This window comes from Musa acuminata, chromosome BXJ2-5 (genome assembly GCF_036884655.1).
Source record: "Musa acuminata AAA Group cultivar baxijiao chromosome BXJ2-5, Cavendish_Baxijiao_AAA, whole genome shotgun sequence".
In the NCBI taxonomy this organism is placed as follows: Eukaryota; Viridiplantae; Streptophyta; class Magnoliopsida; order Zingiberales; family Musaceae; genus Musa; species Musa acuminata.
Genome location: NC_088342.1, coordinates 32,114,712 through 32,137,953, shown reverse-complemented (window position 1 = coordinate 32,137,953; position 23,242 = coordinate 32,114,712). Strand labels below are relative to the sequence as shown.

At 37.6% G+C, this 23,242-nt stretch overlaps 2 protein-coding genes across 6 annotated transcripts; both read left to right on the top strand.

Annotated features, from left to right (window-relative positions):
- Positions 1-4,938: 4,938 nt before the first annotated feature.
- LOC135583788 (glucomannan 4-beta-mannosyltransferase 9-like) lies at positions 4,939-9,538 on the top strand. Of its 2 annotated transcripts, XM_065109156.1 has the most exons (10): positions 4,939-5,148; positions 5,218-5,658; positions 5,733-5,831; positions 6,096-6,348; positions 7,641-7,751; positions 7,834-7,970; positions 8,162-8,275; positions 8,374-8,573; positions 8,639-8,833; positions 8,928-9,538. In XM_065109156.1, exons 2-10 carry the CDS (start codon positions 5,329-5,331, stop codon positions 9,157-9,159), a joined length of 1,671 nt encoding a protein of 556 aa, XP_064965228.1. In that variant the 5' UTR covers positions 4,939-5,148; positions 5,218-5,328; the 3' UTR covers positions 9,160-9,538. The 2 variants fall into 2 exon arrangements, with proteins under 2 accessions (XP_064965228.1, XP_064965229.1); XM_065109157.1 differs by having other exon boundaries at positions 4,940-5,658; positions 8,933-9,538.
- Positions 9,539-10,560: 1,022 nt separating this feature from the next.
- On the top strand, positions 10,561-22,894 carry LOC135583792 (peptidyl-prolyl cis-trans isomerase CYP21-4-like). Of its 4 annotated transcripts, none has more exons than XM_065109152.1 (8): positions 10,561-10,720; positions 12,021-12,184; positions 12,369-12,408; positions 13,013-13,063; positions 14,928-15,013; positions 20,153-20,290; positions 20,408-20,558; positions 22,519-22,894. In XM_065109152.1, exons 2-8 carry the CDS (start codon positions 12,033-12,035, stop codon positions 22,603-22,605), a joined length of 705 nt encoding a protein of 234 aa, XP_064965224.1. In that variant the 5' UTR covers positions 10,561-10,720; positions 12,021-12,032; the 3' UTR covers positions 22,606-22,894. The 4 variants fall into 4 exon arrangements, with proteins under 4 accessions (XP_064965224.1, XP_018682301.1, XP_064965225.1 ...); XM_018826756.2 differs by having other exon boundaries at positions 10,561-10,724; positions 12,024-12,184; XM_065109153.1 differs by having other exon boundaries at positions 10,561-10,724.
- The last annotated feature ends 348 nt before the right edge of the window (positions 22,895-23,242 follow it).

The window sequence follows — 23,242 nt, the reverse complement described above, 5'->3', positions numbered from 1 at the left end:
AAGGGGGAAAAAGAAAAAAAGGAAGAAAAGGAAGGCTTAGGTTCATGTTCTCTCTGGAACTTCAGTTTCCTTATTGGCCATTCATTTCATTCCTCATTTCTCTTATAAATTATTTGTCGCATATACGAATGATTAATAGCAGAATTTTATTTTCTTTTCCTTCTCGATGAGTATCTGTTTATTTATGAACTTATCTAAAGTTCGAAACCAATGCCTATAGATTCCATCCTGCATCTGTTTTGTTATTAGGGATTGGGTGATGAGTCTTCCTCTCTATTCTGATGTGCTTCGCCTGTAAGTTCTACAATTTAACTGAAAACTGTCCTGTAAATTATTTTTGGCTGATCGACACTGTTAAGTCACTCCTTATCTTTTCACCTCTTTCTGCCTATTTGTTTCATCTCTTTCTGCTACATCTGTTGCTTGGTATTTGCTAGCAAAATCTTCAGTTAATTGAATCTCAGTTGATATTCTTGTTTGCTTTTCCTTCTTGATGACCAGCTGTTTGCTTTGAAACATATCTAAACCAATGCCGATAGCTTCTACCCTATATCTGCATTCTTTGGTGGATGCATCAAAATTTTCAGAATCTTCCTTTCTATTTTGTTCCGTAATGTTATACAATTGAAGAACTGTCTCCTAATCATATGAAGAAGTCACTATATAACTAGGTTGATGAGTTATGAGTATGCTAGCAGTTTTGTGGTAAGTTGTTATATTAGGGGCACAGTTCTAATCATAATAGCTAATAGGACTGCAACTTATTGTACCTTTGAGATCTAAGCACAATGAGAAATCATACTTTGAGCCCCTATTGCAACAATCACCAGATTGCTGCAAACTATTAGAGAGTTACAAGAAGGGGTCCCCTGCTATGTTCCCTGGTTTTCACCTAAATCATCATTTTGTGCAGTAACCATCTTAGACTCGTATGATGGGTTCTAAAAGAAAGGATAACATATAACAATTTTATTGATGCATCTTAAAATGATGGGTAATAAAATTATTACTTGTGTCATTCCTCATGACACACCTCTGCGTTGTAGGTTATATGTGAAAGGTATAGTCATCTTATTGTCTTGGATTACTCTATAGTGGATACTGATGCTGTCCAAATGTCTCATTCTTCACTTGTTTCAGATTAGGCCTCAAGTAGTAGTAGAAGTAGTAGTAGTAGTAGTAGTAGTAGTAGTAGTAGCTGCAGCAGCAGTAGCAGTAGTAGTAGTAGTAGTAGTACATAACAAAACTAACTCATGTAAACTAAGAAGATAACAAAACTAGGCACATAACAAAACTAAGAAGATAACAAAACTAGGCACAATCTCATAGTAGTAGTAGTAGTAGTAGTAGTAGTAGTAGTAGTAGTAGTAGTAGTAAACAGACTCATGTAAACTAAGAAGATAACAAAACTCAGACAAAATCTCATACTATACCCTTAATTTGTGCCAACTAATGTGACTTCTTTGCCCAGTTTAGGCACATTACTATGTTTGATTGACTGCCATCGAATGTGACTTCTTTCCCCAATTTAGGCACATTACTATGTTTGATTGACTGCATGTAAACTAAGAAGATAACAAAACTCGACAAAATCTCATACCATACCCTTAATTTGTGCCATCTAATGTGACTTCTTTCCCCAATTTAGGCACATGGATCATTGACTCATGTAAGACCGGTCTGATCCTTAGAATGGCTTACCGTGAAAGATGGATGCAAATGCATGAAAAAGTCAACAATTCCTATTAGTCACCTGTCTGAAATTTTTTTCCTGAGTGACAAATGACCTAAGAGGATAAAGTGTCACAATTAATAATATATGATTTCTACTATAGTATAAATATTTATTTATTTATTCTGAAATGGCTTGGGATGATAGGTCAATGAGAGAGACATAATACCATCTAGTTTGGGTATCAGAAGCGATATTAGTGGTTGATGAGTCCATGATTTGTGTGTGATGTCGTGAAATCATTGGGAAAACAAAATATGTGAACACCTAATTAATTGCTCCACTTGATTGGGTTACTGCTCTCCTATCACAATTCTCAACGTCCAAATGGATACTTGGACCCCACTCATATGACATACAAAATAGCAACATGAACTCATTTTGGATGTTCTATAAACTATTTTGAAAATTTTAGGAATAAACAATTCAAGTTGATGGCTGGAGTGTCTCCTTTACCACTTGTCGATAAGACAATATCGACAGAACCACCTCTCCATGCTCAAAAATGTGTATAGAGCAAATGGTGAAGAAATTTCTTTGACCGATTCATGCAGACCATAAAAAAGGTTGAAAGCCACAGACATCTCCAATCCACTGATGTAGACAAAAGACTGGACTCTTCTTTCTACCATGAGAGACGATGCATGTAGTGAAGCTTCTACTTTGTGATGCTATTCCTATTCCCTCAAGGAATGGATGGCATACCAACTAAATTGACATCACAACCAAAACAAGACTGGGGAGGGAGGTTGGCCACTTTTGTTATGTGCTGGGAACAGTGGACTTGCAGACAACTCGGTTCTTTACAGCTGCCATTTGAAAGCTTATTGTTTGATGCTTGTTTTTCTCTAACATGTCAAATGGCCATGGTGTTAGAAGGAATATGTTATCCTACTAACAACAATTTGGTGGGTTGAAGATATAGCAAGTTGTTGAATTAAGAAGCTTGCTCTGATGCCTTGCTGCTTTTTTTTATTATTGTTCATTGATGAGGTTGTTAGTGATGCACCTGATTAAATGTGATCAGCAAGCAGTTCTCTTGCATCAAATATTATATGTAGCAGGCTTATACAACTCTGATATACAAGTGACAGTAAATCTGCAGGATATATTCCTTCCTACCATACTTATTTGGTTTCTTGGGCCAATGATTGATTGGTTTGTGCTGATTTGTCTGCAAGGACGAACTGATTTGGTAGGGGATTCATCTCTTGACAAAACCACAAAGCTGTGGCAGCAGCAGCAGCATTTGTTTTGTTCTCCATCCATGATCTGTCATTCTACAGGAGGACTGCTGTGATGGATGAGAAAGGGCAAGGCAGCACGGGCATCTGACTTGCTGCTCGGCAAGAATAAAGGACAATTACCAATGCCTTCGACTTGGTTTTAGATCTGAGGAAAGGTGTTAGGAGATTCATTGTATCAATTGCACGCTGATTCTTCATGGTTGGGAGTAGACTATGGCAACACATTGTCAAAGTGATGTTACTGGCAGTACAGGCAAACATCATAGCCATGTTAGTGGCAGTACATGAATGATTGTTGATGTGTCTCCTCTTACCTTCGTAATCTAAGCTGGCTCTGGTGCCTGCAGGTAAGTGAAGGGACCGTAGAGAAATGCCATGTTTCCTTGGACGAAAAACAAGTGTGTCTTGTTCTTCGTGGAGATTCCAACAGTTGTGGGTAATCACAAGATTGCTTTGGCTTCTCTGGTCATAGAGAACTAAGTGAGTTATTCTGCTGCTTTGAAGCAAAGCGATCGACGAAGGTGGGTGGATCTCGTTGAGTCCTGCGTGCGCAACAGGAAGCCTAAGAAATCTGATGTGACGCCATGAACGTGGATGCTAATTGTCTGTAACAGCTTCTCCTACCTACCACTGCGCACTGTCGGCAACTCCTGGGATGTGCTGCTCGGGCTGTTCGTTCAACCATGCACGGCATTCGGAGCAAGTCTTCTTCCTGACTGCGGAAGAAGAAGAAGAACAGCATACGATTGCGAGAACAGCATAGAAAAGTGTAATGGTAGATGATGAGGAAGGATGAATGAAGAATAGAATTCTGAGAAAGGGATCCAAATACACACTATCAGACTAAGTGACGGGATAAACACAAAGACATCTATCGTCGTTTCATGATCCCATTCCTCTTCTCTTTTGCTCTCTTCCTCTCTTTTTTTTATGGCACCACCTATATGAAGAATATTTTCATTTTACCGAACATACATAGGGAGATTCATCAACATAATTCTGTCTCTCATTTGCTCTGCTGACCTTGTCTCCATCAAGATCCAATGACAAGGTAGCAGGATGTCATGTCATCACTCAGCAGCAGCAGCAACTTCTTTCTGCTTGTGATGAATTAGCAGAGGATGTCACGTTAGCAGTCAGCAAGCAGTGGCTGAAAATTCTCATTGGCATGCAACGAAAGCCATCATCCTTTGCGTTGCTAACCTTGAGTGATAAGAGATGAGATAGCAGGACGCCATATTAGCACTCAGCAGCAGCTTGAGATCCCTTCCGCATCTGTTGAGGTAGGTGGCCGGATGTCATATTAGCACACAGCAGTAGCTGCAGATTCTAATTGTGATGGCGCAAAAAGGATGTCACAGTAGCGACTCAGCTGCAGTTGCCGAGGAGCAAACAGGGGAAGCAGTAACAAGCAAGCCGAACCCCGTGCTTCTAGGACTGGGAGGCGTCAGGTAACCGGAAAGCAACCCTGGTGGCGGCGCCGCCCCATGATTTGTGCCGGCAAGTACTAGTTCTTGATGGTAAACGGTGGCGGCGCTGTCGCTGCCGCCGCCTCGGCACTGCCACGTTTCGATTGGGCTTTGTCGGTGGTCTTCATTTCTGCTCCCTTTCTTAGACCCGACTGGCTTATACATATTAAACGACAACAAATAATATTATTATTATCGATTATTAATATGGCTAGAATATGAATATCTGAGAAATCCAATATTTTTAATCTATTATATCTACAAAACAATTAATGTGAAAATAATATTATTCCACACATTGTGGCTATTGAGTGGCTTAAATCAAGACTTGCAAACCAAATCAGTAGAAATGAGGGGTAAATTTTAAATTTTGATGTAGAAAATGATGCTAAGGCTAAATTACTAAAAAACAGAAAAAACAAAAAATCTTTTTTTCTTTTTCGTTTTAGCTGATGGGCTATTGTTTATTTAAAGGGTGTGCGCACACAATCGTGTCCCGGCCGGGTTTTCTCTCCCTCCTTCCCTCTACGTTAGTGTCTTCCTCTCGCTCCCCTCCCTCTCGCCTTGGGGGAGAAGAGACAGGACCAAGGTTGAGAGTTCTGTGGAGGAACCACAATTCAAAGACGAGCACGGCGTTCTACCTTTCGCTTGCTACCCTCTTGTTTCCTTCCTATCATCCTCTGCTGCCATGCTGGTTTAGGTGAATCTTGTCAGAGAAAGGGCTCTTCTCTTCGTCGTTTCTCTTTCTCTCTTATTGCTAGATCCGTAGGTGAAGAGGAAGGCAGTCCTGCGCCACCCGGGTAGCTTTTGCAATTTGAGCTTTGTGCATTCCGCTAGTTGCTTTGCTCCGGAGATCAAGCGAGGAAGCAGAGAAGAGAAGATGGACAGGCTATCTTCGACGGCCATTCTTCCGGAGGCGTTCCAGGGGGCGAGGGACGACATCACGGAGCAGCTGGGGGTCGTATGGCAGCAGATCAAGGCGCCGGTGATCGTCCCCCCGCTGCGGCTCTCCGTTCTCCTCTGCCTGGCCATGTCCGTCATGCTCTTCGTCGAGAAAGTGTACATGGCCGTCGTCATCGTCCTCGTCAAGCTTTTCCGCCGCCGGCCCGAGACGCGCTACAAGTGGGAGCCGATGGGGGACGACGCCGAGCTTGGCAATGCCGCCTACCCCATGGTCCTCGTTCAAATCCCCATGTACAACGAAAAGGAGGTCTCACCTCACTCCTCCCACTTGCCCTGAATTTCCTTGAACCGTAACCTCATGTTACGCCTGCATCCCTACAGGTGTACCAGCTCTCCATTGGAGCTGCGTGCGGGCTCTCATGGCCATCAGACCGTATCATAATCCAAGTGCTCGACGATTCCACAGATCCTGCGATCAAGGTAAAATACTTGCAATGCATCAAATCAATGCTCGAAACTTTTTGTTCTCTCTCTAACTTTTGCGAGGGAAGAATAAAGCATCGGTACTCACCGATTACAATGCTCAGAGTGCTCATTGATTGCATCATTCATTGCCTGCATTAATCACCAAAAGACTCTCTCTCTCTCTCTCTCTCTCTCTCTCTCTCTCTCTCTCTCTCCAGCAGGTACTCTACATTCTATACTCTGCTTCAAACACTCACAGCTAACTGCATCCTGTGGCAGGAGCTGGTGCAGATAGAGTGCCGCAGGTGGGCGAGCAAAGGGGTGAACATCAAGTACGAGATCAGGGACAACAGGAACGGCTACAAGGCCGGAGCGCTCAAGGAGGGGATGAAGCACAACTACGTCAAGCAGTGCGACTACGTTGCCGTCTTCGACGCCGACTTCCAGCCGGAACCCGACTTCCTGTGGCGCACCATCCCCTTCCTCGTCCACAACCCCCAGATTGGCCTCGTCCAGGGCCGCTGGAAGTTCGGTAACGCACTCCTCCCCCTTGCCGACACTCCAAACTCATCCTCACCATCCTCCCTCTGCTTCGTGCTTGTTTTAACTGCGCATCTGCCCTGCTTCACACCGAGACTTGGGAGCTCGGAAATGGTCCCTCTGCATCAATCGCCATGTTTGGTGCGACTATGACAGTCTCTCCCTACTGACCTCGATTCAGTCACGGGGAGCAAATTGGAACGAGGAAGAGTGTCGGTCATTATTCTATACGTATAGGTTATGCCATCCGTACGATATAGGAGTTTGCGTTTACCTTGGACCAGGAGAGCCGCGAATGATTGCGGTTGGATCGGAGCCGCAGTCCATTTGGCTCCTGTTGGTGATGGGGTCATTTTTCAGGTCAAAAGTCAAACACAGTTGCTTATGATTAACATCGACGTAATAGAAACAATATTGACAGTGCAGCTGGTCCTACATTCTTTAAGAACATTAGCTTTTGGACCGAGAACATTATTAACTTTGATTGGACTTATTATGGTGATATGGGTGAAACGCCTAGCTGAGCTTATATGATCTCAATATTTTTAAGCCATATTTTCATATGTGTTTTAACAGCACCATTTCCTATAAGGAAAACGCTGACCGGCATTATCTGGTGAGCTCTATTATGTTTACCAATTTCATTAGTGCTATTTCTATTGCTCGTCGGTGATCATTAAGGCATGTCTTGGTAGTGTGCCAAGTATCCTTGCACGCTTCAGCACAGATGCGGATGAATATGCTTTCAGATTTCAGTGGCCAGCCGGGATCTTTACGAATCCAATAGCCCATTTGTGTGTGTATATATATATATATATATTTCAATCGAAAATAAATATATTATTTGTCTAATCCAAGAAGTTATTTTCCTACAGTTCCGACCTATCTTAAATATCGGGTGCGGTCCGTCTACAGCGTTGACGAGTCAAAATCTAAATGATGATAGCACACCATACCAAATGACCTTGTAACTGACCCACGTAGCCGTACCCGTGGAACCCACCGAATCCAGCCAATTGTTAATCGTGTGTATCGCCTTTTCCTTGGTGTTTGGTTCGCGGAGGGTAGGTTTGCCGAGCACCGTAACATTATAGAAGCAAAAACAGCAACGTCCATCCTGTTGCCACCCACGCGCCTTGCCTACCTAGCGACCCGTGGCTTGGTGGGACCTGCTCGCGGGGGTCGTCACCTCTTCGTCTTGTTCATCCCTGTCTTTTGGAGTCGTCCGTCTCGTGTGTCGGATACTGGCTTTCCTTACCAGCCTTTGCTATGCATGCATTGCAGTGAATTCGAATGAATGTTTGATGACAAGGATGCAGGAGATGTCCTTGGATTACCATTTCACTGTGGAGCAAGAAGTGGGATCCTCCACCTATGCCTTCTTCGGGTTCAATGGTGGGTTCCTGATGCACCTCAGAACCAGGAGATAGGGAAGGGCTTCATTCTGTTCTCGTTAGTGACTGGATTCTGTTCACAGGGACTGCTGGGGTTTGGAGGATCGCAGCTCTCAATGAAGCTGGAGGCTGGAAGGACAGGACCACAGTCGAGGACATGGATTTGGCTGTTCGAGCAAGCCTCAAGGGATGGAAATTCATATTCCTTGGAGACCTCAAGGTATTCGGAGAATTGCCTCATCATCATCCTTCCTTGTAGCTCACGCATTATCTACCGCAACTCCAAGTGTGCGTTTACTGGCTCTGACTTCATGGATGTTGAAGCAATTCAAAAAGGGAAATCTAGTTGAATCGAGTTCTTCCATGACTTGTTAATCCAGTTCATGATTTCAATGGAATCTCTGTTTTCAGGTTAAAAGTGAACTACCAAGTACTCTCAAGGCCTACCGCTATCAGCAACATCGATGGTCCTGCGGTCCAGCCAACTTGTTCAGGAAAATGGCCATGGATATCGCTAGGAACAAGGTAAAAGTTAGCTTGCAACATCAAAAGATGGAACACAAATCCAATTAACATTCTACATTATCTGATCAAGTTGTTTCTGTCTCTCTGTAAAAATACAGAATGTAACTCTCTGGACGAAAGTTCATGTGATCTACAGCTTCTTCTTCGTTCGTAAGATTGTAGCTCACATCGTGACCTTCGTATTCTACTGCGTGGTGATCCCTGCGACTGTCTTGGTCCCTGAGGTGGAAGTGCCCAACTGGGGTTTAGTCTATATTCCTTCCACTATCACACTTCTGAATGCTGTCGGAACACCGAGGTCCCTAACCGACTTCATCTCTTTGATCAAAACTTTAAGATAGCTTACTCGATTCATCTTCGCAGGTCTCTTCACTTGCTGGTGTTCTGGATCCTTTTCGAGAACGTCATGTCCTTGCACAGAACAAAAGCAACCTTGATTGGCCTCTTGGAAGCAGGGAGAGTGAATGAATGGGTGGTCACTGAGAAGCTAGGGGATGTCATGAAGACAAAAGTGGCTGCCAAGGCAGCGAGGAAGCCAAGAATTAGAATTGGCGATAGGTAAGCCATCCCATATGCGCGCATCTTTTCCATGTCAAGTTCCATCTTTATTCAACAACCTGCATGGTAAGGTGCTCTTTGTGTCGTTTTGGAGATCAGGCTGCATCTACCGGAGCTCTTCACAGGAGCCTATCTCTTCTTCTGTGGCTGCTACGACCTGTCTTTCGGAAAGAACCATTACTACCTCTACCTCTTCCTCCAAGCAATCACCTTCTTCGTCGTCGGCTTTGGTTATGTTGGCACCTTTGTTCCACAAACTTAGTAGCAGTTTTTTGCTTGGATACATTGTGGCGGTGCTGAATCTTTTGGCTGGATCGCGTGCATAAAGAGCTTAAGCAGGGCAGTGAGGGAAAGAAGCATTTCATTGTTGATCGACTAGGGAGACAGAAAGATGCGTGATAGGATCCTTGTGTGAATACCCAAGTTGAGTGTTATGGTTTACAGAAACCTAATAGATAGTAGGGCAGGTTGAGTCTCCTCCCCACCCCACCCCACCCCACCAGCTGTTACTGTAGGAGGGGGTGGATTTAGCTTGAAGATGAGAATGTGTGGAAGCAAACACCTTTAGATGAATTATGGTCATTGAATTTGCCCAACACTCTCTTTGCAATGTTTTATTCAAGAAAAAAGAAAGGAAAAATGTGATAAAAAGGACCAAGTAATCGGATTGTGTTCCGAGCAATTAACAGTATTGTATTAGTATTATTACTGTTCCGAGCAATCAAATGCATGTGCTTCTCATTCGTAATTCCTTTTCAGAAAAATTTTCTAATGTGTTGCTCAATTTTATGTGAAACACTAATTAGAGTGTAAACAAAAGTGTAACAAGGACCGAGTTTATAAGGGCCAAATGAGCTGCCTAACATAAGAGAGAGCCTTGCAATTGTTGTCATGGGTAAAAAGGAAGAAGGGGTTTTTCCAAGCGTCTATATGGTTCCAAGGTATATTTCTACTCTGTTAAAAGAAATCCTCTATTCTTTTATCAATACATAGATGAAATTTTTTTTTTTTTTCTATATCAAAAAAGGAACAAATATATCTTTTAGTTTATGTACAGGTAAGTGGGGTTAGGGAAGAAAATTTTAAATTAGAGAAATTAATTGTTTTTATTAATTTATTTAGTAATTAATACATTCAAAATTGATTAAATACACTAATCATATTTCTCTTTCAAATAAATTCTTAAACTAGAATGTCATCAACATACTCTTAGCATTTTAAGGGAGTGATAAGACTAATATTATTACCTTCATCTCTCGTGGTGGAGAGACATTGGACTACTAAAATGTAGTTATAAAATCAATGGAGAATCGTTAATCAAGTACTAATACAAACCTAAGCATGTATTATTAATCAATAGAGAATCATTGATCAACTCATGACTTAAGGTTAAGAAAATTATATAGGGGAAGGACCTTTGGAATAACTTCTCAAGAGTAATAATCATTCTAAATATTGTAAATATTGTGAGTATGTATGTATGTCCTTCTAGATATTAAATCCTAAGCATTAATAATCATGATCCACTAGTATAATATGTAAATAAGAAATGATAAATATTTTTAATATTATTATCATGAGAGATTTTGTTAAAAAAATATTGTGTATATAATATCCATAAAATGATTTGGGCTCAAATATATATTTGGGCTCAGCCCATGGCGGCCACCGATTGCCGTGCCGAACACTTGGGTTTCCATTAAATCGGAACGGAGATCGGTCGCTCTCACCTCCTTTCGCCCAACACATTGGAGACTCGAACGTCCCCGGAAGCAAGCAGTCTTCTTCCTCTCCTCCTCCGATCCAAACAACAGCAGATGCGGCGTTAAGAGGGCAAACGAGGGACACAGGACCAGTAGCTAGCAGCAGCGGTGGCGGCGCTAAATCGTAGGTGCTCCTCTCCCTCTCGCTCCTTTTCCGTTCAACCCTTCTCGGTGTAGATCCCGGTTCTAAATCTTTTGATCCACAAAGCCGTTCCGCTGTAATCACAGCGTGTTTGATGCATAATATTCTTTAGATCTGCTTGGTGAAACCTGCCTTTGTTCACAGATCGGCCAACCAATTTTATTTCTTCTTCTTAGAAGATTTTGAAGGTCGACCATCGTGTGTACTTTTACCATCTGATTTCCCACTCTCTAGTTATTCTTGTGCTTAATGTCCTTGGAGATGATTGTAGTCGACATTTTGTTTGTATTATGCGGCAGCGGGATCCGGGTATTGCTGCCGATTGGCTCCTCTAGGGTTGCTGTATTTATTGGATGTAGAAGCTATTAGTATTTAAATAAAGAACTATGTGGAAGAGGATGACGGTAATTCCCAATCAAGAATTCTCAGTTAAAGAAATGGGCGAAAAAGAAAAGCTGCCGAGATTCGTGGAGCTTGTACCTGAAATCGTTGCTTTTCTGATATTTGTATCAAGTCACGTATCAGCTTGTATGTCGAGCATTTTAGATCAATCTATATCGATTAACTCAGGTTGGAGCATCAATGAGCATGTCTTTCAAGGTCTTGTTTATACGGGGGTTTCAGGTGGTTGGTTTTATGAGCTTTGAATATTTGAGACTATTTTGTGCCTATTATATCAAAATAAGATTAAAAAAAAAAACTTCATCATGGTGAAACCTATTTCAAGTCTGCTATAGATATATCACTTATCATTAAGATCACTTTCTCATGCTAATCGAGTAATATAAAGAAATATTAGTCCATGATATTGCAGAGAAGACAAAGTCATTCTGTGCTTTAAGGAAAGCAAGAAAGTAACAACATCCAAAAGTCATTTCGTATTCTACTTGTGTCTAGGTCCATTGAAGCTATGATGATCTAAATAATTATGCCATGTTGGCTTCTTACAGAGGGTAAAACATTTAGCCGGAGTTGAGTTTTTTACATGAGCTCTGAGAAGGAAGTAAAGGAGAATGAAGAGAAAGAAGAAAATCATGTGGCATGCTGATGTTCCACAATATTAAAACATGTGATTGATGCTGGAAATACTTATTTTTTTTCAACTTCATAAACACTGATGCTTTCTTATTTTTTCAACTTCATAAATTGTTGTATAATTGTCATTTCATGTGGATATCTGTTTGTATAACTCTGATCAATCATTGATTTATCTGAATCTTGTAAATCACTAATTATCTGTCTTTGTTTGCTTAAAGATAACTTTTTGTTTATTTTCCTTTAGAAGAAGCACCTCATGGCTAAAATCAAACCACAGGCATTGCTACTTCAAAGTAAGAAGAAGAAAGGACCAACTCGAATCAGTCTTAGTACTATCGTCTCTTGCAATGTCATCGTTATTCTGATTGTGTTGTCCCTGTATGCTACTTTCAGACATTGGTATCACAGGTTAGATTCTCTAGCTGTTTTTTTTTTGCTCATGCATATATTCTATTGCTACAGTCATTAATTTATTTGTTTTATCATCATGATGTAGTTTGACAAAGAGTTGTCTATTGTTTAGTTAGTCTGCAGTGTAATATGTTGTTTAGTGATTGTTTTTGAAGCTGAACATTGTTCAAATTCATTGAAGGTCAAACGACCAACTGGGCACTGGCTTGGAAACGTTTGAGGTAAATTTAATGAGATCTGATGTTTGTTTAACTTGTCCATGATGATGTTATCTTTCTTTAACTGCTCCTTGAACTCTCTTAACTTGCTGCAAGTTAGTTAACACTAACATGATTTTGTTAAAACCTTGCTAATGATATCCAGGTTATTTTGTTCAAATATGCAAGTAGATCCATATTTGTATAGCTCACAGGGTGGCTAATTTTTGTTAACTATGTAAATCATTTTTTGGATTTTAGAACCAGTGAACCTTTGTCCAACCACTTAGTAAATGATTATCAGTAATTCAACGATGTGTTGTATTTCGGTAACAAACACAAATTTTATGAAATCTTTTCTAATAGAAAATTAAGGAATCATGAGAACATCACAAGGATTTGAGAAAAACTAGAGAAAATAAAAAACAGCATTTGTTTAAAGTGGTGTGGCATGGATGTGATGAATCTACACTAGTATTGAAAACTTAAAATAAGTTTATGATAAAGCAACATTCATTGCATTTAGTTGTACTCTTGCCTGTCCTTTTGTTGGCTTTAGTTTATTATTAGTTTATATTCGTTTATGAATTTTGACATTTTGTTCTGAATTTTGTGTTGATTGTTGAAGCATTCAGAAATATTTGGAGAATCAACAAGATCTGATCTTCCTAGTTATGCTGTAAGTTTCTCCATTAGTGCCATGTCTTTATCAAGTGTGTTCTTAAATTTGTAGAATTTAATTATTTGTTTTTTGTGTTTGTGTCTTGCTTTGTGCTGCCATTTTAGGCACATGCATTACCTGTATTTTTTAATCATTGACAACTATTAGAAAACTGTAGAACAGTACAATTTTAGCCACTAGAGCATTTTGTAACAACTACCTGCACATTTTATTTAACCCTATAAATTGACTGAAATTTTAGTGCATGTTAAGCCTTAAAGAATGAGTATTAGCCTTAAAGATTGAGTATTAGATTTTAGATCCTTTTTTTCTTAGCAAGTTATTTATTTAAACTTTAGAATTTAGATGTCAAAGGTTTTTTTAACATTATGTCATGCCTTATAGGTTACAACAAGCAGGCATCCCTGCTTTATGATTAACAAACCTATGACTGAATCTTCGTTTCAGTTTTCCTTTTCTTTTTTTTTTTGCAAATTTTCCTTTTCTTTTTTTCTTTGACACCAATTGGATTTGATTCAGGAATTAAGAAGCAGTCACTGAAACAAACATGCCTTTCATTCTTTTAAAGTTACTTGTGGTTTAAAACCCACAATGTTCTGAACAAAGTTTTGGAAATTGCATAAGTATCTAAGTAGAATTCTTGGGGTGTTCAATTTTTTCACACAACGATTGAAATAGATTTGCATTTGAATAAGTTGAATCTAGCAGGAGTTTACTTTTACAAGGGTATATCTGCAAAATTTATCTCCTGGATTCTTGCTTATATAACCATAAATAGGACTAGTGCATGAATCTTAGTTATTTCTGAATATTCTTATTATGTCAAATTTTGCAGGAGTAATTACGTCATTTAAAACTTTGTAGATCTGTCATTTTTGAAAATCACAAAATATATTCATCCACTCATGTCCGATCATATGACCATTTCAGATATTGAACTGCCAAGAGAAACAAAGTGAGAGTAGGAAAATAAAAGAAACAATCAGTAGTGATGAGTTTGCATCGGATGAAATAAAAATGTTGATGTAATATCGAATTAGAACATGCCAATGAAGAAACCTGGTCTACTAAATCATGAAAAAATATTAGTCAGACTGTTAAAGTTGTTATGCTTTTGGAGACTGTAGATAGCAAGTGGAGATCTTAGTTGGATTTCATTTAGCTAAGAAGAGCCAAGTTTCAGCAAATTGACTGATGAGCTTAAAGAACAGGCCATCCAAGATTTTTACACCTAAAAACTATTGTATCTTTAACAAAGAGAGTAACACTGAAACACTTTTGGTTGAAATGGTTATGCTTTTTGCCAATTTGTGAATGTATATTCTTCTTCTACCAATCATTAATTGGAGTCAGTGGTACTATGTTGCTGTCATTTGTACTTATCATCTTTGATTATTTTGTTATGGAAAAAAAATGCATAATGCAAAGCAGATAACTTGAAACAAGACCTCTTTACATTATTTTGTAAAATAATTGACAGAATGTTAAGCCTTTTCATTTGGTAATTTGTTGGTAGGATAATTGAACATGGGTATTTTCGTAAAAGTTAGTCTTCTATGCTTACCTCCTACTTGCAAGCTAGAATTTCATCAACTAGTTGATGTTTTGATTTTTTATTAGCTGCAAGGTAGATCTGTAGGGAGCCTTCTTAGAATCGATTGGTGGTGTCAATGTTTGTGTACCATGAAATCTTAGACATATATGATCTTTGATTTCTGTGCAAATTGGAGCTCAGTATGGCCACCCTGACTTTAGTAGCCTGTTGGTCTCTTGAGAATTCATGAATTTACACAAATAAGTTCTTTTCTTTGTGAATATAGACCTGCTAGAGTTAACTTATTCTTGTTTTTGTTTTCAATAGATCTTTAGTACTGCAAAGGGTCTGATAACTATTGAACTCAATAAGGATTCTTCTCGTGATGTGGTGGATAAGTTTGTTGATTTATGGTAAGTGTTTTTTCATATTTCTGCAACTCTTTTTTTTAGTCCATGGAACTTCTGGATGCGTGAAGGACAAAAACACCATATAACTAGGGAGAAAAAAGCATTGGTCTATAGGAAAAAAAGTGATATTATAATAAAAGAAAATGTAGTAAAAAACAATAATTATATCTTGAAGTTAAAATAATTCACTTTTTCAAAATTAATTAATGCAACTTTGAGCATTTAAAATGACAGTTTATTTTTTAAAATTGAATTAGTAACTAAGATTTATGAACCTTCTGTATGATAAAACCCAGACATGCCATGTTTGTTTGTGTTGGAGTTCTTTCCTTTATTTAAGAATTGTGGGAATTATTGAATTTTATGCACAAGCATATGAGCGAAAATGATCTAAAGCAACCTCTACAAGTCATCTTCTTCTGTTGCATTTTGAAGTGGCCAAGAACCATGATTTTTTGGCTTTAAAATTAATTAAGCATTAGTTAATTCAAAGTTGGTAAAATATTTTCATTAAAGCCACTAAAGTTGAATTTATATAAGTATGTTATAGTCTTATAGATATTAATCTTTTTTCAGTATTGCATTGTACAACATTCTGAGGTAGGAAAGCCATATCAATGCAAATAATGTGGAACTGAGATATTGAAAATGACCAAAATGATGCTTTAGATGTAAAGGAAAAAAAATTTCACATGGAAAAAATGTATAAAATATTTTTTTTGTTTTTTCTTGCTTCTACGATTATGACCTTCCTACTGTTGGTATGTGAAGCAAGAAAAATTTTCACTAGACTCATGTAATGGTTATTTATTTCTTTGTTAATTATACTTGGAAGCACGATGATGTAGGACTACTAATAGTGGGTTTCTTTTTTGTGAATACAGGAATTGAAAGAGTGAAAATAAAGTTATTAACTGAAAAATAATAAAAAATAAAGATAACTATCAAACTCGCATTGGATTAAGGAGTGAACTCCTAGGATAAAGGTCTCGCACTTTCACACATCTCGTACTTGGACAATTGCACTATATCATGAAAAACATAATGGTGGACTTGTGTCACACACACACACAATGTGGGAAGAAAAGAACTTAATATATTGATCCATTTCTAATGATTTTTATTAGAATGTTCTAGTCCTTTTTATAAACTCAAGTAAAAGAAAAAAAGGAAAAATATCATTAAGAACATCCTGGCTAAATCGAAAACTTTGATACTAAATCTAATGTATGATGAGTAATATTTTTTGTGAATAGAGGAATCTAAGAGTGAAAATAAAGATAATAACTGAATAATAATATAAAAGAAAATCTTGGATGATTACCAAACTCGTTTTGGCTAAGAAGCTATCTCATGGGATGAAAGTATCGCAACTCCACACTTATCGCCCGTGGACAATGGAATCATACGATTGAAAGCATAACTGTGGCCTTACACCGCTAGCACACAATGTGAGAAAAGAACTGAATTCGTTCATCCTTTCTAGTGATTATCATTACAATGTTCTAGCCCTTTTTATAGACTCCAGGTAGTCAGGTACAAAAAAGAGAAATAAAGAAAATTATAATTATATCAAATTAAAAATTTCCTTTGGATATAATATTGTTATCTTGATTTAAAAAAATAATATTTTTTATGATATTCTTAATTAATAGACTTTCATTTTTATAGAGATAAATACTTAAGATCTTTGGTCAAAGATTTGTAATCTTCAATCAATATTCCTTTCTTTTTTCTCTGCATTTGTTTCCTTTTTCTTCACCTAGATGTTGTCATTTGACAAGTCATGACACATGCAAGATACTCCTAAATTAATCAAATTTATTTAAATAATAAACAAACTAAATTACTTTTGCATCAAATGCATTTGTTGCATGGGAACTCATCTTGAGTTCATATATTTAAGATTTAGATCAGCTTTGATCATAGAAAATTTTGCTAAACCAAAGACTTTGATACCTAGGACAAGTAACAAAGGATTTTTATCTTGTGAATAGAGGAATTGAAAGAGTAGAAATAAATATAATAACTGAAAAAATAATAGAAAATAAAAATGTGGATAACTACAAGACTCTCTCTAGCTTATGGAGCAACCTCCCAGGATGAAAATCTCACCCCTCTACATGCTTTACACGTGGATAGTGGAATTATACAATCAAAAACATAATTATAGTCTTGCACCACTCACAATGTGAGAAAAGAACTCAATTCATTGATCCATTTTTTATGATCTTTGTTATAATATTCTAGCCTGTTTTATAGGCTCAAGTACAAGAAAGAAAAGGAAAATATAGAATTAAGAAAATTACAATTGTATCAAATTAAAACTTTCCTCTGACGAACATAGTATTCTTAACTTGATTTGAAAAATAATGTTTTTGGTGATATTCTTGATTGATAGACTTTCGTCTTTGTAGAGATGAATACTTAAAATCTTTGGTCAAGATTTGTAATTTTCAATCGATATTTCTTGCTTTTTCTCTACATTTGTTTTTTTTTCTTCGGCTTAAGTAGATGTTATCATGTGATAACTTATGATGTATGCAAAATACTCCTAAATTAATCAAATTTATTCAAATAATAAACGAATTAAATTGCTCCTGTATTAAATGCTTTTACTGCATAGAAACTCACCCCGAGTTCATATATTTGAGATTTAGATTGGCCTTGATAACAGAACATCTTGGCTAAAACAAAAGCTCTAATATTAAACATGAGGATGATTATCAGAGGATTTTTATTTTCTGAATAGAAGAATTGAAAGAATGAAAATAAAAATAGTAAATGAAAAATAATAGAAAATAAAAACTTGGATAACTATGATGTATGCAAAAATACTCCTAAATTAATCAAATTTATTCAAATAATAAATAAATTAAATGACTCCTGTATTTAATGCTTTTGTTCCATAGAAACTCACCCCGAGTTCATATATTTTAGATTTAGATAGGCCTTGATAATAGAACATCTTGGCTAAAACAAAAGCTCTAATATTAAACATGTGGATGAGGAGCAGAGGATTCTTATTTTCTGAATAGTGGAATTAAAAGAGTGAAAATAAAGATAATAACTGAAAAAAATAGAAAATAAAAACTTGGATAACTATTGGACTCGTTTTGGCTCAAGAAGCGACCTTGTAGGCATAAAGTCTTGTACCTCCATACGTCTCACACGTGGACCATAGGATTCTTTTCAGAAGGTTCAATCTTTTCTTTCTCTATGGGGGGTTCAAACTTTTCCCCTTAAGCAGCTAACCATTCTTAGGAACTCTTTATGACTAAGAATCAATAACTTGTCAAAGAGCAGAGATTTAGATTGAATACAAAGAATCATCCCCAATCGAGCCATTGTCCTATTACATAGCATATATTCTTTCTTATCGAGTGCAGTAGCATATTTCGTCCTGGACAACGATCCTAACTTACTATTCTATCCTAAAGAACTTGCGTGCCCAATGAAACTATTGGTTGGAAAAGTCCATAATTAACCTACAATATAGGTTCCTATTACCCATGGAGCAATAAGTCAAGAATATCGTAGATAACGGTCCCTGTTTCTATTAGTATTAGATCTGTTTTTAGCTTTCACCCCGATCCATCTCTTTCAACTGGGTCAAGGAGTGGTTGGCATCTCTACTTTCTTGAGGGAAATCTTGTTTTGGTTTCAATATGATCGAGCTTCTTTTTCTTTATTGAAAGAAGGTGCCTTATGCAATTCATAAAATTGAAATCCTTGAAAGCATCGTTTCTTTGCCTTGATGAACGAGACCCTTTCTACTCCTATGTGCCGAGCTGGGAGTTTCAAATCTAATGTTTTAGAATGAGATATTCCTATTTACTAATCTTATACTATATGTGTACTTCTATTCAATTCAATTCAATTATTTTCTTTCGCCAAATTTTGTGCGTTAGGAGTTAGCTTACTTTCCTCCGCGCACTAATGCTTATTCGAGTTTCAGGGGTGCCCCCATTCTCCTCTTTAGAGTTAGCAGACTCATATATTCCTTTGCCCTTGTCTGTTAGTAGTAAATTTCCATGAGGTTACTCCCCTCTATCATATGTGCATGAAATTCTATTCAATTCTGACTTATATGATTTGATTACTTTACCTCAATTCTCTTTTGAAGCTGTTAACTGTTTGCTAGTTGGGTATGCTCCTGCTGTAAGAGAAGGTTCTCTCTCCCGAGACAACCAAGCAAGACATATCATATCATCGGAAACATAATTGTGGTTTCGTACTACTGACACAGTTTGAGGAAAGAACTCAATTCATTTATCCATTTCTGACGATCTTCAGTTCTTCACTACAATATTTTAGTCCTTTTTTATAGACTAGTAAAATAATAAAAGAAAGATATAAAAATAAGGAAAATTATAATTGTATTGAATTAAAATTTTCCTTTAAAGATTATAATATTTTTTATTTGACTTGAAGAATAATATTTTTGTTAATATTCTTGATTGATAGATTTCAATCTTTGTAGAGATGAATCACTAAGATTCAGTCAAATTTATAAATCTTCAACCATATTTCTTCATTTTCCTCAGCATTTGTTTCTTTTTCCTTTGCCTTGAGTAGTTGTCAAGTGACAACTTATGAGATGAAAAGTATCCCTGAATTAATCAAATTTATTAAAATAATAAACAAACTAAATTTCTCCTGCATCACACAATGTGTGATGCATTATTCATTAAATAAAAAAGAAAAAGAAATGGCACACACACAAAAAAAAGGAAAAATTGTTGCTTGGTCAATACTTTGAATCATAGAGTTTACGTATGGGCTTGTTATGTTGTCTTCACGTACATACACATGATAGCATAAGTTGCATATTGCTGAAGTGGAGTTAAGAGTTGGAATGATAATTTTCCAGAAGTTGTCAAATATGGATATGTTTAAGCACATCTGAATCCACATCTCTTTGAAAAGAGATTTTAAAGCCAAAAGAAAATACAGGGTATGATTAAGGGCATCACTACTGAAGATCTAGATTAATCACTATACTTTCATGGCTAGGGTAAGCACTCGATATATTTTGAATTTATCAAAGTTTGGTAGTTGCATATTACTGATTTTTTCATCCTTTATGTCCTTGTCTCTTGTTTACTATAGCAGTCTGATGGAGGTCTAATTTTCATGCAGTCGGAAAGGATACTTCAAAGGAATGCTTTTCGATCATGTTATTAAAAATTTTGTAATTCAAGGGGCACATTCACAAAGATCTGGAGTTGCAGAAGATTGGATACCAAAGGGAAAAGCCCATAGTCGGCTTGGCATAAGGTTATTCAGCTTTCATTTCTAGTAATAAAAGTTTTTTTTTCTTATCTACACCTTTTCTATGTTATGCTGCTTTTGGTTTCCAATTATAATAATCCATTTATAATTGGGTATGTGCAGTCCAAAGCATGAGGCTTTTGTGCTTGGAACAAGAAAGCCTAATAAGGACAGTAAAGAATTTGAGCTCTTCATAACGACGGCACCAATCCCTGATTTAAATGAAAAGCTTATGGTCTTTGGACGAGTCATCAAGGGGGAGGATGTTGTTCAGGTAGGAAATCAGCCTCTGTATTTTTGTCACCATATATATTTGTTATTTGTCTAGTCTTGCTAGTTTGACCACATTTTACTGTAGTCATATCATTTTTAGTTACTTTGTTCTCATAATTTAAAGAAATCTGGAAATTGGCTTGATGCAAAGTAATAGAGGACTAGTGGTTTACAAATTAACACAAACTCAGTGGAAATCATCAAATGGTCTAGGTTTTTTAAGTGATTAGTTCAATTCAGTTCAAAAGTGGGAAATCATATCTGTCAATTTGGTTTAAGTTGAAATCAATAAAACAACCAAATCTTCTAGTCATGTACAATGCGTGAAGAACATGTACATACAAAACATATAACTTCATAACTGACACGGTAAATTTATTGCACGAGTCTCCCATCAGTATGAGTTGTAGGGAGACTTCTTTCTTCTATAAACAGAGATGTTAGTTATATATCTTTCTCACTAATGTAAAATTTAATGTTCCACAAGGATCTATTATATACATCAAAATTATAATGTATCTTCCTTAGGAGTTCAACGAATGATCCAATGTTTTTAAAAGCGTTAGGTGCTAAAAGACGCCAAAGTCCCAAACGCTTGAGGCTCACCTAAGTGCCCACTTGAGCGAAATGAGATGCTCTATAATATTAAAATATAAAAAATATATATTACGATTAATAAATATGATTATAAAATAAAATCTCATCCAATATTTCTTATAAAAGCTAATTTAAATTCTATCATATATTAAAGGGGCCTATTGGTGCAAGGTCAACTAATTTAAATCAAATTGGTACATTGCTGATATTGTTTGAACTAGTGAAATTATAAAATTCATAATATAAGATAAAAGCAACTTGCTCGTCGGGGACAAGTTTGCAGCTTCCTGCAGACGACGGTGTCGAGGGTGGAGGAAACTTCGAACTTGTCCCTTGGCGACGAAGGGAGCTGCGGATGAAGGTAGCGGTGACGAAGGAAGCTTTGGACGGCGGTGGCGATGGAAGAAGCTGAAGTTTGAGGGCGAAGGAAGCTTCGGACTTGTCCCTCGGTGATGAAGGGAGCTGCACAGGAAAGCAGCGGTGGTAGAGGAAGCTTCGGACCTGTACATTAATGGCAGAGGAAGCTTTGGACTAGTCCGTCAATGGCGGACCAGAGGTGGGTTGCACGGCGACGTAGGGTCTATGGTTTCACTAGATTTAGTCGAACCAAAGCTCACATTCACTCAACCACTCGCCCAAGGCGCCCATGCAGCACTTCAGTGAAGCGCAGCGCGCGGACATTGTGCGAGGCACTTAGGCCTTGCCTCGCCTCGCCTGAGCGCCTAGGTGAGTGCTGGGTGCCTATTAAAGATAGTGGTATGATCAATGAGCAAAAGAAAACCTTAAAGTTTGCATGGTGGAGATGTGGAGATGTCACCTTTATGTCCACAAGAAAGACGATGTAAGAACTGTGCACTAGGAAAAACTACATAGAAAAATCTTGATAAACTAATGAAATGATTAGTATCAATGGATTTGACATTATGCTAAAAGATGACTAGAAAAACAAGGCTGACAAAAAGAAAGGTTGAAAATTGACTTGGTTCCGTGGTTTGTGAATTCCCTTAAAGACAAATAGACAAAGAAAAGATCTGTGCAGGTAACTCCAAATAGCAAGTCATTGTTTGTTGTGCCAACATGCGCATTGCTCTGGGGAGTTGGAAAGGCATTTACAGCCCTTCTTGCTTTTCCTAAATTGCTACTAATATTATCCTTTTGTATTACCTATTATATCAGAGTAAATATCATGTTCAGCATGAAGCTTACAAACTCTTTCTTGCGCTTAAGTCGAAGAAATGGTTTGCAAGAAAAATTATCGAAACAAATGCTTTGTAACACTGTTATGCCTGCTCAGGAAGTAGAAGAGGGTGGATGATTCATTGAAAAGCTAAAACTTGTTTTTTGTTTCCAATGTTCATCCTCAGGAAATTGAAGAAGTTGACACTGATGAACATTATCGACCTAAATCGCCAGTTGGAATAATCGACATTGCATTGAAGCAGGAAGCTTGAGTTAAAATTGGACATTCAGTTTGGAGGCTTCGACAATTCCCCATTTTTAGTGCCACGCCTTACAAGTTTTTGCATCGACTGTTGTTCAGGCTTGTGTTGTAGTGATCTTCTGAGTTGGTGCATTCATATACTCTTTATGTTGTTAATACACCAGGAATTTGCTGCAGCGAAAACCTGCGTCGAAGATACAGGAAGCTCCGGCCTTGGATTTGCATATTAAAATCTTGACATTTGTGCTTCGAAGACATGGGATGTTGAATCGAATGCTTCAAATATCTTGGTTTTTTCATTTGCACATTCATTGAACTGTCACGTACACGGAGTTGGTTTGGATGAACTAATTGTTGTGCCAGTCGTGTCTGCTGCTTGGTGTTTTGCAGTGCCGAAACATGCATACGAGATAGCCGCCCTCTTACCCTCGAGGCATTAAATGGTGAGGAGGCTCCACGGTGGTGACCCTCTCTTTGTTACTCCTCATCTACGGTGGTGATAACGATCAAAGCAGGTTGGTTAGTTTTTCTGCCTGATCAATGCATGGAAAGGAACCATAAAAATTGAAACTAGAGAAGCAAACCGGCAACTGTCGCCCATAGTTTGTATAATTTACCCAAAACGCTACGTTGTATATCAGAGTTGA

Coding starts and splice junctions, on each gene's coding strand:
- LOC135583788 (XM_065109156.1), top strand. CDS start 5,329: ATGGACAGGCTATCTTCGACGGCCATTCTTCCGGAGGCGTTCCAGGGG. Junction 5,659..5,732: donor CCATGTACAACGAAAAGGAG/GTCTCACCTCAC, acceptor GCATCCCTACAG/GTGTACCAGCTCTCCATTGG. Junction 6,349..7,640: donor CCAGGGCCGCTGGAAGTTCG/GTAACGCACTCC, acceptor CATGCATTGCAG/TGAATTCGAATGAATGTTTG.
- LOC135583792 (XM_065109152.1), top strand. CDS start 12,033: ATGGCTAAAATCAAACCACAGGCATTGCTACTTCAAAGTAAGAAGAAG. Junction 12,185..12,368: donor TTCAGACATTGGTATCACAG/GTTAGATTCTCT, acceptor AATTCATTGAAG/GTCAAACGACCAACTGGGCA. Junction 15,014..20,152: donor GATAAGTTTGTTGATTTATG/GTAAGTGTTTTT, acceptor ATTTTCATGCAG/TCGGAAAGGATACTTCAAAG.